The sequence below is a fragment of the Dermacentor albipictus genome, chromosome 3, assembly GCF_038994185.2.
Source record: "Dermacentor albipictus isolate Rhodes 1998 colony chromosome 3, USDA_Dalb.pri_finalv2, whole genome shotgun sequence".
NCBI lineage: Eukaryota > Metazoa > Arthropoda > Arachnida > Ixodida > Ixodidae > Dermacentor > Dermacentor albipictus.
Window position 1 is genome coordinate 4761729 of NC_091823.1, and position 17917 is coordinate 4779645.

Here is a 17917-nt window from a genome sequence, read left to right on the forward strand (position 1 = left end):
CTGATAAGTCAGCTCATATCGACGTCAGAAAAAAAGAAAGACTAGAATCAAGAACTACCCCAGATTGCACATAGTGATCCACATAGCTGGACAAATATGCCCGCAAGTCAACATCCACAAATCCTCAGCTAGTGTAAGCCCATGACGGCAGAGCCAGCATGTGGGTGAAACAATTATGCAATGCCTGGACGCAACTTCCACACCTGGTGAAAAGAATAATCTTGAAATAACGGGGGTGGGCGAGCGGATACTATAGAAAATCGCAGATGCTGTGCTTGTGTCCAAGGTATGGTACGGTATGAATTACCAACAGCACACAAAAAAGACAACTCATCGAATACAGGCATCGGGTAGTAATAACAGGTCTTTCCAACTGTACCATGCTTGAAGACCTCTATGAGAAAGAGCTAATGAACAAGCACCTAGACAGAGTAGAGTTGCAGCCTGCAGCACAAATTCTTTGTCTCAAGAGCTCAGAACCTCGTCCCAAGATACTATGCCAGTTAGCATATGAGATGCAAACACCCCTCCCTTCAGAAAGGCAACCTCGGGAGTACGTGAAGTTGAAACACAACAGGCCCATACCGTGAAATATGGGGACAAACAATTAGGCCAGGAGATTATATGCAGCTGCCAAACAAACACAGGAGGTTGCTAATCACGAAGATGCAAGCAAACATAAGGCACATATAGTACACTGATCTGGCAATAGCAGTGTAACAGTAGTATGACACTACATAAAACTAAACCCCATATAAGTGAGTACCATTTTAGGTCATCCTACACCTAGAAAAGCTGAACGGAAAGCAATCAAAGCAGCACTTGTAATGCAGATTACACCCTGCACAACACCCTGCATGGATTCACCAGAAACTGTCTGGGCCTGCACATCACACAAGATTGTCAGGAAAATCAAGAGATTAACACGCGACTTGCCAGCACATGGCCAGAAATTAAATTACAGGATACATAGCCATGCAGTTATTCCAGGACACAAGCGGGCTTATAAGCCTGACATAATAACTGAAAACTAGATGAGTTTGTGTGTATTCATTATTAACTAAAGTGCAACAGATAGACAACACACAAGAACGAAGCGCTCTATGTGTTCACTTCGTTCCTGTCCATTGCATTTCTGTTGCAGTATAGTTAATGAATTCATAAGGCTGCACAGGAGAAGAATGATACCTCTGCCCAAGGGCCCGATCTCGCATCCAAATCCACACGTGTGCACACATACACACACAAATGTTGCAAGAGTGCATAGCATGGAGCAGTATCAACAGGATGACACTAGATATGGATGAGGACTAACTTTCAACTGAGGTTCATTTGTAAAAATGTGGCGAGTTGTAAAAGGGCGATGAGCAAAACGAGAACAAGGTGAAAGCAGGAGCCAACGTTTCGACAAGTGGACTTGTCTTCTTCAAAGTCCACGTGTGGAAACGTTGGCTCCTACTTTCACCTTGTTATCATGTTGCTCATCGTCTTGAATTTCCATCTCCTGCCTTCCCCGAATTTTCCCCAGAAAAAGAAAGACATCATTGAAGGATAGATAAAAATTGGTGCTTGATGCAGCCAAACATAAATAAATATGCTACAGAAAGAAAATAGAGAAAAATTCCAAGTGCAGGAAAAAATAATTACAATTGCCAATCCTGCATGCCAGCACCTTTCAAGAAACACTGTTGTTATTCCAATAGACAGACTGACAGTTTGCTTATGCAATGCAAGCACATTCTTCCAGTTCCATGCCATTGGGGAAAAAATGAGTTTCCTGGAAGGTAGCCACTTGCACACTTGGTCATCACTGTTTTTTTTCCCTGGACTTGTATATCTATACGTATTTTCCCCCTTTCCTGCTTTTATGTTTGGTTTCATGAAGCACTAGTCTTTGTCAGGTTTTATTGCTGCACTACTTTGTGGTAACCTTTATAGATCACTGCACTTTCACAATAAACCTTTTAATTAGAAGTTAGCAATACCCTGTTCTTACTGCTTCACACTGTAAATTCTTGCTACATTGGCCAAATAAAAGATTTTATAAGGTATCATGAGGGCTATTAAAGTGACTTGCTGCAGTCTAAAAAAAAAAACGAATAGCCTGGCTGCAAATGGCACTAAAGAACACATAGGACAAACAAGAAAACCGTGATGATCTAACAATCAAAAGTTTAATGTACACACCGAGTAAATGCTCGCTGACAAGCAATAGACTGAACATACACAAAAAGGAGAAGCAAAAATTCATGTGCATTTCCTGACGGGAAATGCATCCATTTTTAGCGGGGGCCGTGATGTCAAGATTAACCCAGCATTTTTAGATCTACAGCTTCCGTAATTTCTCTAGGCAGCCGATCTGCACAGAATGCTAGCTTCTTCCTCTACGATGCACGCTCAGATGTGGAGAGTGCATTGTAGAGGAAGAAGCTAGCATTCTGTGGAGATCGGGTGCCTAGCGAAATTATGGATGCTGTAGATGGAAATACACTGGGAGAATCTTGTGTCAGCATGGCCGCTGTTACACTTTCAGAGATGGATGCGTTTCCTGTTGGGATCTGTATGGACACGCATCAGATCTTGCTTCTGCTTTTTGTGTAAATTCGATTTATTGCTTGTCGACCAGCATTTACTCGGCATGGTCAATAAACTTTCATTTGTTAGAACACCTCATGAGATTATCTTGGTATCTAGCAGAAAGGTGTTCATTCTTTTTAGAGTGAAGCTGTATATGCCTAGGCGAAACACTCATGGTCCGATCACAAGAACCCTAGCGTAGGGGTATGAGCCATTGTTTCGGGGGTTGTGAGCCATTGTTCGTCTTACATGAGGGACGGAGACATTTCTTGTTGGGTAGACATAGAAATTGCTTATGCATTTAACACATAAACATTTATCTACGCATTATTCCAAGGAAGGGACACAGAGTGGGACGGGGTTAAGACAAGATCATGATGTCATAATTATCTTGCAGCAAAGGTGTGGCGGGCCAATGGCTACACCGATAGTGACGTCATTTCTCTCTAGCAGCAGAGCGCGCGTGCAGAAGTCTCTCTCAGACTTCCCTATAGGTTCAAAAATGTGTCCCTGTATTTAATTAAATGGAATGTGCAGCCCCGGTGTGTCACTTGGTAACTACAGTGCATAACTGAGTCATAAACATTATGATTAACGCATTACAAAACACAAATGCGTAACATAATTCAGAAAGACTTCGACGGACCACCTGGATTAACACAATGAACCGCTGCTCATTGCACTTTCGAAGATGGTGATCTTGCAAAGTGCAATGTGCGGCATTCCAAATAAACAATGTGATAAACCCAAGCCAAACATGTGCATAACCTCATTAAGAAACACAGACATAACCAATAATATAGAAAGACTTTAACAAGCCATTGGAATTAACCCAGTGATAAAAACCGGGGCTGCACATTTCAGCTTCGCTGGTTTACCGTCTGTACAGGGTGCATGGGCAGTAACTTTTTCTGTTATTGTTTGTTAAGTATTGTATAATGTTGAGCCAGTAAAACACGTTGGGATAGTTGGTGCAATGTAGTGGTACTGTTTTTGCTGGTTTTTTTCTTAATGTTGTGCCCTTCTTCCTTTTGTAACAACTTTTTTATTCCCCCTTGCATAATACTCCAACCTTGCAGCCTGCGAGGTATATAAATAAATAAGTACATAAGCACGTCATTCATTCATCTGCATACACCTCGCACCATTCCTTGCTCAACAAACGTCACTGTGTTGATGTCTCGCAGCGTGCATCTACATTAACTGCCGTTTGCGTTTCGGTATGGTTTGTGAACAGTGTAATGCATAAAGATTACATGACATTAAGGTTGTGACCTATGCGGTGCATAAGCAAACCTTGCAAAAGATGACAAGTTGGATTCTTGAAAATAAGACAAATGGTATATATCGCAGTTACTTTAACAGCATTTAATTGACCACTTGACAAAAACTTCACTTCGCATAGATTCCAACACGTACACTGAATCTGCAGTTTTCTTTTTTGCTTATTAATGCAGTCGTTACTGCATGGCCACATTGTAGATTTGAAAACAAAGTGAAATAAATTTGTTTCTTGCAATATAACAATATGTGTAGATCACTGCGATTGTAACCCCAGAACTTAATACAAACATGCACACTATAGGACGCAGACAAATGTTCAGGACAAATTTCAGAATGTTTGCATTCTGATACATATGAAAGTGAACGGTTTCATTCCATGGCTGTCAATGAGAGGGAGAGAGAAAACTTAAAAGTGTTCGTGGAACAAAAACGCACTGATAAGCTTAGACATATAGTCATTGCTTAACACTTTCGAAATGAATAATTATAGCTTGCTATCGACATTGAAGCAGCCATTCGACAGCAAGAAAAGGAATCAGTTTTTCCAGCTCTGAACATTGAATTGCAGGAAATGCAAGCAGGCATAAAATTCTGACAATATAATGTATAGGAATACCAAATTGGAATAAACATTGAGGCTTGCATTTGTACTTTCTCTGGCTGAGCAATCTAGTTTTAAATGACTCCCATAAGCATGTCGTAACAATGTTGATCTAATATAGGTTAAATGCATGACTAGCTTAAGAAATCTGGACGATTGCTATAAATTACAGTGAAGAAACTATAATATCTAATAACATTAATAATATAATAATATTTATTTCCACAAAACAGGCTAACCGTGAGAGGCGTGCGAGGCTGAGCAGAAAGCTGAAAAATTCTACGGCAAGTGCGCCTGCCGTGGGCCTACGATCCTGCATTATGAATAGCACGTATTGATATGGTCTTCTTGTTAGAAGTTCCGAGTATACTACCAGCGCGAGACACGGGACAACAAAGTGGACGAGAAGCGTGTCTTTTAGAATGCTATGTTACAACGTACAGGTTTCTACAAAAGTGACGGTAACTGCTCGAAACATTTGATGCGTCGGCTTTTGCGCCTTTAGAAATATTGAGAGGGGGCTCCCATATATATATTCGCAGCGCAAGCACGGCGATGGACGAACCAGGCTAGCGCTAAGGTTGAATTTCACAACACAATTTTCATTCCACGTCGTAATCACACAGATCGTTTGAGGCTTCGTACAGGGGCACACGCGGGCGTTCGGGTTGGTGCTTCTTGTTGCGTTTGGCGTAAGAATATGGCTAGGAGCAGGCACCACATATGCGCAATGACAGGCAATATACACGCATCATTTCTCTAGACGCTGACGCCGAGCACGGGTAGCGCGAGGATCTTGTTGGGCTGACACGACAACTTCGTGGCAGCCGAATTCCGAATACTGCATATACGGTGAGGGTAGCTATATGAACTTGTCGATAGGTCATCTTGCAGATTGTTGTAGCACAGGCAGAACAAAACGGTCATAGAAGGTAGATAAGGCAACACACACCGCTGAACCACCTACGAACAGCTGTTTACGTGCGCGATGTCGCACTGAACTACAGAAACCGCCGTCGCGCACCCCAAGACAAATCTTAACTAACGTTTTTAAATGAGTAACCGTACATATTATTTGCTTATAATCAAAAGAAGTCAATAATATTATAGTGTAAACTTTTTATTCACTACAATAAATGAATTATGCAGCGTGTGCCACGAAACCTGGCACTAAGCAACCCTGGGCGTCGCACCAGTCGCATTGTTAAAATCGCAATCATGTGAAATGAGCCCTCTAAAAATCGCATTGCGACGCGTGCGACAGCACCGATTTTCGTCGTTGCAGTCGCATCATGTGAAACAGGCTTTACGGATGCCTCCGGCGAGTTTGAAGCGGCCTTAGAATACGCGAGTGCGTCGGAAAAGAAGATTGGACATTTCTAAGATGAGCAAAGAGCGCGTGATGGGGTGTCATCATTCATTACTGATTTGACAGCGCTCGACATTCTTGTGAGCGGCGCGATTTGCCCAACATGCCAGTGCTCAGAACTTCGTGTCCGGGAACCGGCCAAGCGCAATGGACTCGTTTCGTTCCTGGAGCTACACTGCGAGAACTGTGCGTGCCCCAAAAGTGTTCTTTCCGCAACTTATTCATCGTGGCGAGTTGCGGCGTCCAGGGACACCAGCAAAGGTGCGCGCCGAGACTATGACAGCGGGAGCTCGCGTGAAAGATTCGCCGTCAACGTCAAAGCTGCTGTGGCGGCCCGTTCGATGTATGAGCAGCTAGTGCGGTTTTCATCAGTGATTGGACTCGCAAGGGCCGTGAGGGAGAGACATACGCGACAGGAAGTTTCTAGTGGCAGTCATGAACAATTTTCTTCTTTTATGTCAAAATTTGATTGGAATTCAAGCCCTCTTTTGTAAATAAACATGCAATTATAACTTCAAATGCGTTTTTCTCAAAATGAAATTTTGGGCAATTTTTTGGGTTTGCCCCTCATGTTTTTGGCACTTCTGGTGCTTGGATTTGAATGAAATTTTGCACACATTTTCTCTGAAGTGTGAGGAGTGCCATTATCTCTCTGAAACATAAATATTGGTCAAATATTTACAAAAAAAATTAAAATTTCCACATGGTGGTGTCATGAAAATGTAGACTTGCCAGGTTCAAATTTTTCACGTCATTAGCATATTTTGTATGCACATTATAATGAGTTTTTGGCACTCTACAGTTTATATGGATCAAAATGAGCCATCAGTGATCTGTGATTATGGAAGTTAAGTGTGACAAAAAGGGGGGCTAAAAAGGTGCAATTTTGCACATTTGCATCGAATAGAACAAAAACTATGCAACTTACAGTGAAACTAATTGCAGGTTTGAAATCAGCATAAGAAACTAAATTAATAGGTGGAGTTTCATAGCTCTAAGTAAAAAATTAAAGAAAAAGTGTCTTCGAGTAGCATCTCCCCTTAACATTGGATTTCAACCTGTCACAGATCATAAGTCAGCCCACTCGTGATTCCAATATACTGGATACAGTATTGACAACGATATCTAATACTGTTGAAAAAATAACATATTTAGATGGTTTCAGTGAGCATAAATTAATGCAAGTAAACCTTAAAGTCCCATCCCGTTTTTCTAGTGCCACAACTAAGTTAATTCGTGACTATAACAGAGGAAATTACAGTGTTAATAACGCTGAACTTGAAACATTTCTTGTTAGTGTATTACTTCCTTGTTTCAGTAACCGAACAGTTCAAGATAACTGGGATTTGTTCAAAAACAAGTTAACACTTGTTAGTCAAAATGCTCCGTTAATTAAAAAGACAAATTATAAATGCAACCTGTGGCTCACTAAGTCACTTAACAAATTGAGAAATAAAAAGAAGCAATTGTACACAGCAGCAAAACGCGCATCCACTCCGATATCTTGTAAAACTACAGTGACTTTTTGAAAAGCTACTGCTCTAGAGTATGCGCTACCCGAGATAAGTACTTTTTGCACGATTTGCCATCCCTGCTCAGAACTAACACAAAAGAATTTTGGGAATTAGTGTGTCTGGAGCGACAGGACAGCAACATCATCTTGCATGATAGTGACCACATTCCAATTCCAGACCACGACTGTCCAAACGCGTCCAATTCATTCTTTTCATCAGTATACGCCATAGAAGGCGATTCAAACATTCCTGAGGTAGCTGATCTTGACTACCCTTTTTTACAGCTCATCGACATTACTTTAGACGGCATCGCATCTATTATAAATAATCTGAAAGTGTCCACATCAGCAGGCATTGACGACATAAACTCAAAGATACTAAAAACATGATATCAGTCTCGAGTGAAATATGTATTATCTCATATATTCTGGCAATCGCTATCGACAGGAATGCTTCCCCAAGACTGGAAAATCGCGAAGATCATTCCCATCCCTAAATGTGGAAATAGAAATACACCACTAAACTACAGACCCATTTCACTTACTTCCATCTGCTGTAAGATGCTAGAGCATATGATCACCTCCCATATTTACAATCATTTAGAGAATAATAACTTTTTCTTCGCGAACCAACATGGATTTAGGAAGTGCTTATCGTGCGACATGCAACTATTTGTGTTCACGACTGAATTATATTTTAATCTGGACAAAAACCAGCAAACTGACTGCATGTTTTTAGATTTTTCAAAAGCCTTTGATCGCGTAGCTCGCTGCGGACTTATTTCTAAACTGTCTTCTTTGTCCTTAGATTCACTAACGCTATCTTGGATTCAGAACCAGTTGGCAGCAGTTCACCGTGGCTAACAATTTTTCCTCCCCGCTCTCTTACGTTTCCTCTGGTGTGCCACAGGGCAGTGTCCTCGTTTCACTACTTTTCCTAATATATATTAACGACTTACCGAATAACATATCTTCTCATGTGCGAATTTTCGCTGATGATTGTATAATTTACCGAGAAATTGTAAGTACTGTTGACCACGTAAAAATTCAAAATGACTTGGCCTTATTAGCAGTTGGTGTAGCACCTGGCTAATGTCACTTAAAGGGACACTAAAGGTTAATAGTCAACGTGGACTGTTGAAATACCATCCCAGAAACCTCCCCCACAGGGGCGTCTGTGTCAGCAGGCGTTTGGTGTGTTGCGATACCACATACCCGAGCACATGGGGGTTGGACCCTCCCACGTCTAACCATGCGCGGCTTTGCCGTGTCCGGGGAAAATGGGATCCTGGGGGTTGAGCCGATGTCGGGTGTTTGGACTTTTACGGCCCCTTGGTGCAGGCAACACATCTCTTTGGCCTCGGCTTCACGTAGACTCCCGGACTGACCCACCCGGGGGAAATCGGTAGTTGCCTTTTCCTATCCCCCTTTCCATTCTGCGTCTTTCTCTCTTCCTTTCAATCTTTCCTGTCTTCTCATCTCATCTATTTACTTCTGACTTTCCTGGCAGCGAAGGTTAACCTTGTGTGGGTGGCCAACGTTGGGTACTCTAGATTGGGTTATAGTAGCACCGTACAAATGGCGAGGGCTTGTCTTACTCGTAAGATTTGCTCCGTCCCCATGTTGGGCTCGGTGGTGAGCAGTTGGCGCTGCTGCTGAACTCAAGACCCCAATATGGCTTCTAGTAAACCACTTTCCCTTGATTGCCCTCTAAAAAGAAGGCGCACCGATGCAACGCTTGAATTCTTTTTGAAGAACAATCAAGAACACTTTCCTAAGTACAAAGCAATCCACATTGAAGGCAACAAGAGTGTGTGTAAATTCTCCCCCTTCTTGGTGGCGAAATGCCTCGCAAACACTATAGGACCTGGCTACAAAGCCACAAAGATGTCCAATGGAGACCTGCTCTTTGAATTGAAGGATAAAACTCAACATGACAACATTAATGACTTGAAATGCATTGGCGATGTAGCAGTGACTGTGTCGGCACATTGAACCATTAACACGAGCCATGGTGTAATCTCTGAAGACGACTTCTTGGACCTTGGTAGTGAAGAGCTGCTTGAAGGTTTCCAGGACCAAAATGTGATCAAGGTAGAAAGAATCCTAACCCGCAGGAACAATGAACAACTTCCAGCAAAGCTTTCTGGGTACATCTTGTTTTGTAGGTAAGGATGCGGGAAGGATCCTGCCTGTATCTGCCTGTGGATCGCTTGCTGTTCTCTGCTAAGCGATTTGTGAGGATCGGGGCAACGGCACCATGCACCATGCACCGACTCTGACCGGTGCATAATTCGACTTGCTGAACGCCATTTTTATTTTGAACGGAGCCTCCTTGCTGCCCCACAAAGTGGTGCTACTGCAAATTTCCACTCATCATTGTTTCTGCCTAGTTCGCGGCCACAGCTGTTTCGGTCTCAGCTTAGTAAGCCATGTCAAGACAATCCAGCAGCTGATTTGTTTCTTTCTTCGTGCACGACGCTGCGAGTGGGCCATGTTTTTCGTTTGTGCGACTGGTCGACGTGACGGCATGGTGATGTTTGCGTTGTGTGCTGTGTCGAGGTTGCGGTGATTCAATGGGGCATACGGAAACATTGCGTCAAGTGTCTAATGGCGCCGACAGTGCCCGCGCAGACTGTGCTGGGGAATGCCGGCAAGCAGGTGCCCGGATGCCTAGGATTTGTCCCCTTCCGATGTGCTCCCTACTGACGCGGAAAATGTTCTGCCGAGACCTGCGCAGTGGTTGCATTGCAATTCCGGACACCGTCTCATTTGACAGTTTCACAGGTGCTGACACTGCTGTACAGACATGCGTAGAACTTGACGACGGTGAGATCATTCGTCAGGTTTCTGCTGAACCGCTGGACGATGACTCTGAGTTGGAAGATGTGCTACGCTGCCGTCGCATGTGGAGTGTGTTCAAGCAGTGACTGTGGTTTCAGCCACCTATAGTGACCATACGACCCTCTCCAAGATTCAGGCTTATCTTATTGCGCGTAAACAAAACAGCGTGCAACGGCGCATTTACGATTTCTTCAAGCCTACTGCCAAGCCCGAATAAGTGCGTGGAAATAAAGGATTACTTTTTTTTTTAATCTGCTTTTTCGGACACCCGTTTATTTGGACATTTCCGCAGTCCCCGTGAGGTCCGAATAAACGGTCGGCGACTGTATATGTGTTTTTTTCTCATAGGCCTAATGCATAAGTTGATACTCTGAAGTCGACTCATCGTTATAACCAATATAGTGTTACATGTGTTACCGTTACATTGTTACGTGTGGTATCGGCTATATGCCACTGGCATTTAGCGATCGTTGAGCTTCTGTAGACGCTGCCGTGCTTTCTATTTCTGCAATGGTAGGTAGAGAAACCTCTGGCCCAAACTGACAGGGAATAACACTGGCTATTCTCGTACAGCATATAAAACCGTAAAATCAAAACAGAGAACAAGCACTGTTGCATGAAACCAGTACACTTATAACTAGGGGTGTGCGCATACTGAGCAGTAGACTTCGAGTCGACTATTGAATGGAATGGAAAAAAAAAGCCAAATATTCAACTGAATAACGAATAATAGAAAATGTTTCACAAAATTTAATGCCTACAAGTTTTGGGCAACAAAACAGTGCTGCACACATGCTTGGGAGTCTTCTAGCATTGCATAAAAAAAATGTAGCAAGCTACCAGTAACTGATGTACTTGGATATCAAGATATACAGTATGGTATACTCTTATTAAAGGAAACACCAAATTAGTATGCCAGCAGTGATTACAGCTCAGTTCTGGTATATGAAGGTCTGGAAAATATTTTTTTATCAACAGAATTTCTATTGCATATTGCAATATTGCATATTGCATAGTGCAGTGAGCTTCTCAGTTTAAAAGTGCACCTGTGTGTTGCAGCAATTTTTTATTTATTGTGTAGAAAGCTTTAGTTTACAGTTTCTCTCCAAAATACAGAAGGGTTATCTGAACCTCATGGCAGGTAGGTTATCGTAAGGCCAATCTGCATGACAAGCAAAGGGACCGTGGATTATGTGACATGATCACCATTCCGTGCATAGCTGGTGCCGACGGTTAAGAGCAGGCATCGTCCTCTCTGTTTCAGTGTCAGGTTCAGCATTATTTACCACCTGTCAGATTCTAAAATTTAGAAGGTCACAACAAGTTAGTGCGACGCTCCCCCACTCCTTTCTCATTCATCTGCTGTCCATGCAAATGCATGCAACTGGCCATGACACTGTCATGCCCTACGTGTAAATTCAAAGTTAGTCTTGTGACTGGTTGCTCGAAGCTACAAAAAGAGACCAATGTGTGTCAACGAACGGCATCTGGAACGAGAGGCCACCGTATGGTGTGTCTAAAAGATTGCAACCGTCAACCTGTTTGTTGCTATCCCATGCATTCGCTTTTATTTGCGAGGTGGTTTGTCGACTTTCCTAGTGTTGCATGGCTGCTGCTGCAAAAAAAAAGCACGTAACTTAAAGGGACACTAAAGTGAAAAATGATTTCTTCTAGACTTCACTATACAACCAACCGAAATACCGTGGCAGTACGATGAAAAACCAGGGTGTCTACCAACCGGGAAAACCGGGAAAACCGGGAATTCTCAGGGATTTTGAGCAGTCTGGAAAAAGTCAGGGAAAGCTCAGGGAATTTTGGCCTCTATCAGGGAAAATTAGCGGCAATTTTATTGAAAGGGTCGAAAGTCGCGGTAATGCTGGCTTGAGTAGCAGACAGGAATCGTAATGAATCGTCTTTGACGCCCTGTCGTTAGCAGGAGGAGTTGCCAGTGTACAGTCAACAAGCAACTTTCCGGATTCCCGATAATTTGGACGGCTTCGCTGCGCCACCTCGTACCCCATAGTGTCAACGTATCAGAACGTGTGAAATTTCCGACGCAAGAACTCTTTGCCATCCAATTTTCCGGACGTTTTGCCGCAACCGCAGGTCCGAAACGGCATTAATCAAAGGCACCACCGCTGTCGTTTTGATTACTTCGCCGCCTCGAACCGGCACTCTCGCACGCAGATCCGCTGGCACCCGTTGCCGCCACTGCGGCAACGCTAGGCCTAGCTGCTTCGACGTTTGCTATGAAGCTTCTTGCCATTGGGTGCCGAACTTTTTATTGAAAGAATTCGCTGCTGTCAGCAATGGCACGGACTCCACCTTCGTGGTCCTCGCGATTGGCTTAAAAACTTGGAAAACACGGTGCGTTGCATAATGCCGGTTCGTGAAAGTCAGCTTTGCCTCTTTAAAGAATGGTACTCGGTAAAGCTTACGGAAAAGTATTGTAGTGAAGCATAACAAGCGTGGGAAAGGGCTATTGCCACGGAATACACGCGGGCACCCGGCATTTCCTGTCACAGTACGAGCACAGGTATGCCTAATATGTGTACCGACAGGCCTTCAGAGCGTTTTCGAACGTGCCTGTGGCAGTTTGAGCCCCTAAGGGCAGTAAATGACACGCATTTATTTTTTTCCAACTGGCCGATTTTTCGGACGTTCTCGCGGCCCCTAGGGAGCTCGAAAAATCGGTCGTGGACTGTGCAACTGATCAAGGTGCTTCAAATGGTCCTTGGGGCGAACGAGTGGCGGAAGGCGGACAAGAACAGAAGTGACCTACACATTAAGGAATAAACGAGAAAGGAAGCTTGTTGCCGCCGTTTTGAAAGAGCTTGAGCTCAAAAAGTAAAGTTTTGGCTGATGCCGAGATGCAGGTGTCCCTCATCCAAACTAAAATACACCCTTTGAAGCAGTGCAACACAACACTCTGGCGTCGTGCGTGGGCTGAGAGTATGTCAGGACTGTGAGGTTGACTTACGAGCTGTTGAGAGAGAATCTCAATTGTGACAGAGTTCAGGCCTCATCCCACTGAGGTTGCTATCAGTTGATAGAAATAGCTCATATTAGAAAATATTTGCCTTTGTATGCATCTCCTTTTTATTCGTATTCGATAATGTCCGACCCTATTTGCAATTGTTTTCAAAGACACTTTATTTGCTGTGCATTTTACTAACCCCTGCCTTCTATTTTCTGTTTGGATAACATAAACACTGCTCCTTAGTATTCAAATTGGATTAAGTTGCTTTTTTTTTTTTTCATGTGCTTACTAGAGAGTGACAGCATCAGGCGATATGGTTCCAGCCCGTGTTCATATAAAACATAGTTCTGCATCACTCAGGGAAATTTGCAATGGCACTCGGGGAAAACCTGAAAAACTCAGGGAATTTGGAAATGTCAACTTGGTCGACACCCTGAAAACAAAGCATGTGATGGCACTGAAGCAGACACTCCGGCACATTACCCAATTTCCTCGTCATTCAGGCGCTGGTAACAGGCGCCGCCATTTTATGTCCTCGGCCCCAATAACAGAAGCATCTTTTTGTCAGATGCAACTTCGTTAAAATGAGGTTCAACTGCACAAACTTTGCGAAAGCGAGGTGAGGGAAAGCAAGAACCTGCAGTACCATTTAGTTGTGACATAAAGCACAGCACCCACAGGGTGAGCACAAATAATAGAAGTGGTTTTTCACTCTGCCAAGTGCCACCATCACCTTGGCCTTCCTGGTCAGTGCATGCGTAGGGTGTGGCTCTCATTTTGTTCTCCAACTTTTGGCTGACTGTTTTGGCTACAGTCTGTAGGAGACTGGAGCAGGCTGTAAAAACACTAAGGTGAAGCAGCTGGTCACATAAACTTGTATTTAATCTACAGCTGTAGTAGTGAAGGAACTTTGTCGGCATTCTATATCCTGTCGCTTGCTTTGTGGTGAATCCAGCTGTCCAAGAGAGGCCGTCTACAATCTGGAGTTGTTCCCAGCCTCATCTGTGGGACCAGCATCATGGACTTTGCCTGGGACCCGTTCAATAACAGGTGCATTGCCATAGGTGAGTTTATCAGGTTTATTCATGAACCTTGTGCATTCATTGAACCTAAGATATAGTGACAGTCACTGATCAAAAAGGCATTCTAAAACTGTTTAAGCCATAGAGCTTTTCTGTCTTTGAGCTATGGATGCACCTGAAGAAGCAAATACAGAGGAACAGCTCATCATGTTTCACCATCCGCGCATAATTCTTAAAGGGGGCATGCAGGGCTGAAGAGTCGAATTTGGAACTGCTGCACCAATTTTGATAAAAAAATTTTAGGGATGGTTTATCTTCTTGTGATTAGAATATGTTCTAAATTTCAGCAGCCTAGCACGAAGAGAGAAGAGCTTATAGGTGTCATATGGTGCAATCAAGTGTGTCAACCTTGGAAAACTATCATTTCAAAAATAATAATCGTACACTAATTGTTTGTGATTAGATACCTGCTAGACGTCTTATAGTACAGGATAAGGCAAGTCGCATATTAACGCGATAGCGTTAAGGAGCTCGTGTCGCAGAAAAGCCGGTGTCGTCGGCGTCGGGTGTCGGCGTCGGCGGCGTTGACCGTGAGCGATAAATCACGGCAGGCGCTTCATAAATAAAAAGCAACTTCCAAGATTGGCCCGGTGGGAATCGAACCCAGGTCTCTGGAGTGTGAGACGGAGACGCTACCACTCAGCCACGAGTTCGATGCTTCCAAGCGGTGCAAACGCGCCTCTAGTGAATGCGGTGTTGCCTTCGAAACGAGCCGTGGAAAGTTATACTGCGGTGTATATCGGTAATTATGAACATGTAACGTACAGAAGTCACAATTACACGAGTTGCGAAGTGCGTTTCCGCTGCATTTCTTCTGCGCTTTCCGCACACGCAGAGCCATCTTGCGGCAAACACAGAAGACCCCCTCCTCTCAATGTACGGCGCTGCCCCGACAGGAGGCGCGCCGCGCGCGCATTGGGACCGCTGCCAGGCGCGTCGCGGGACTCCCTCTCCCCTGACGACGCTTCGCCGTGCTTCCGGTTTAGATTACTATCTATCTCTCTGCCCGTGCCGATCACGACGTTTGGCTGGCGTAGATCGTTTCCCCTCCGAGACACCGAGTTCTTTGGTTCGTTTCGTTCGCTCAGGCGCACGTTTCGTTGCCGTGCCAAACGCTGCGTTGCTCGACGCTCACCGCGTGATAGGTGGGCGCTAAGTCCGATGCGGGGCGCATCGTAAGTGATTGCTGTGCCGTAGCGCATTGTCTTATACCCCTTGGCGGGTCGACGGGAACGCTGTCGCGTCCCACTCTTGAAGGCGAAGCTTAAGCGTCCTCCAATTTTTTTGTATGTCATTTCTGTAAAAATGTCATGACTCTAAAAACGAAGTTCATTTATTTTGTTGTTATATGTCAGACATTTGATAATTTATTGTGTTGAAAAATATTTATAGATCTAAAAAGTAGCTCACCTTGTTCCTGACAAAATTTTAGTCTAGAAACCACCTTGTAAGCAGCTTTTGGCGAAGCAGTTTGGAAATGACAGTTTCCCTAAAGGTTTCGTTTGGCCAAAAGTGCAAGCTGAGAAAAATGAGCTCAAAGATTTTAGAACACGCTGTCTTATCTTAAGACCAAGAAGTATTATAAATTATTAATAAAAGCACCCTGCTTCATAGGTTTGACCATCCTCTTCAATTTGAACCTGCTCTGCGGCAGTTGCTTCAAGTCGTCCTTGCTTTTTTTTTTTGCTTTGTAACAGTGCAGCACCCTTGTCTGCACTCGTAGACAAGTGGGCCGCAGCCTGAATTATGTCTTTATTGTTCAGTTTTTAGTTTGCAGTCTGCTGTACTCTCGATGGAAGGTCTCCCATGATTTAAAAAGCGTGAAAAAGAAACTTTCTAATGTGGGCATTCACTGCACCCATGTTTGGTACTTGTGCGCTCTGCGGTGGCTTGAATACAATGTTCATGGGTGCTCTCGACGGTGAGCGCGCACCACCATTACGAGAAGAGAGTTTGTTCTTTGCTTATTTTTCTCCTTTTGTACAGCGCAAATTGGAACGAAACTTGGGAATGAGCATCTTTATATGTCTAGGAATCCAAAATAAATAAAATTGGAAAATGCATTTTTCATGCAAAAATCGCGATTTTAGCCCCGCATCCCCCATCAAATACTAGTTACGTAATGTTTCCATCATAGAAGTGGAAGACATGCAAAGCATTTGTGTAAAAAAAAGGGCGTAGAAACTTTATTAGTAGTGTTGCATCTCTGAAGAAAAAAAGCGATTATGCAGAAACCATGGACAATGATTGTCAATGTAAGAGAATAAGTCGAATGAACGGACAAACTAACGAGCAAGTGAGCGACAGTGTCCCGCATCTCGCCGCCCATCCTCAGAACTCGATTGCTCGAGAGCATGCACCGTTTTCTTTGCCTTCCCAGAGCTCCTTCGTGATAGCTGTGGAGACCGAATGCGTCCATTTCTGGCTCTTGTTGGTGGTCAATATCAATGCCGTCACTGCTCGATGGAACTCTCACCTGTGTTTGTAGTGTATACAGCAAAACTTCGTTGACACATATTGGAAAAAAAAAAGAAAAAAAAATACTATCTGGGAAAATGTACCATCCGAACTAACTAAAAAAATGCAACAGATTCAACTATTGTTGACATCTACGTAATGTGAAGCGTCACGCGAATTGTTGCGGCATGAGGCGCCCACGCATGTTGAGCTGGTGGTGCTCCGGCTACCTGGGACACGTCTTTTTGTTCCTATTGGGTGTTGTTTTAGGAGGGCGACTGGAAACCAAAACGAAATCGAGCTGGTGGGCGATGCCGGATGCCCCCAAAGCGAAACGTGATAGCCACATTATGCTGCCTGCAGCAGGGAACGGCGGTGCGTTTGGATTATCGCCTGCTAAAAGCGTGCAGTATGCTACCAATGGTACTACACACAGATAGGTGAAGATGCTTATCGCAATAGGGTTGGCAGTTAAAACTGTGAATGGGGCGTGTGATGGCCCAGGCAGGGATTTGCTGGTCCTGGTATAAAAACTGCATGCCGTCATTTTCATGTGAGACGGGTGGCTACATTGACCCTTGTCGCGGTGATTCTGTGGGGGCTGCCATGTTTGATCATGTGATGACGTGTCCATTGCTTGCCTCTACTGCCTTTGTTGGATCCGTGTTTACAATGGGTGTGTGGGATACTGGTGTGGCTTAGCAAACCTCTATTTCTAAAGATATCGTAGGGGACAACACAAAGCTTTGGCCACAGCTTCAGACAACATGCAAAAGTGGTTTCGGAGCTGATTAAGCTATGTCCAAACGGCACGAGCAGTGCATATTTGGTGCTTGTTCTATAAGCGAGGCTAAATATGTATTCCAAGCTATCCAAACCTTCCGCTCATGAATCAGGACTAGTGTGTTCTGCTCTTCATTCTTTAATTGGCAAATATTTTGAATCAGTGGCTTGTCGCATTTCTAACTCAGTAAATTTCCTCGATGTGGTTGCTATCTAATTATTTTCTGCCTAATCACTCGCGGGTGTGCTCAGTTCTGATAGATTTGTTCTTGCTGCATGCGAGGCTTGACACGTAGCTGCTTTGTACATTGTAATACCTTGTAGCAAAGATGTATTATCGCTAGTAACTCGCTTGCGCTTGTGGACCGTCACGAAACATTCAGCTTCGACCATTTGTGCGCTGTCGGTGTAGCCCGTCATTTATTGG

General features: G+C 43.9%; 1 protein-coding gene across 2 annotated transcripts in view; it reads left to right on the top strand.

Annotated features, from left to right (window-relative positions):
- pod1 (coronin pod1) overlaps positions 1–17917 on the top strand; it is a 126759-nt gene that overhangs the window by 42134 nt on the left and 66708 nt on the right. For both annotated transcript variants that reach the window (XM_065454335.1, XM_065454336.1), the window contains exon 17: positions 14124–14232. In XM_065454335.1, coding sequence (XP_065310407.1) covers positions 14124–14232 — 109 coding nt within the window. The remainder of the gene's footprint in view (positions 1–14123; positions 14233–17917) is intronic.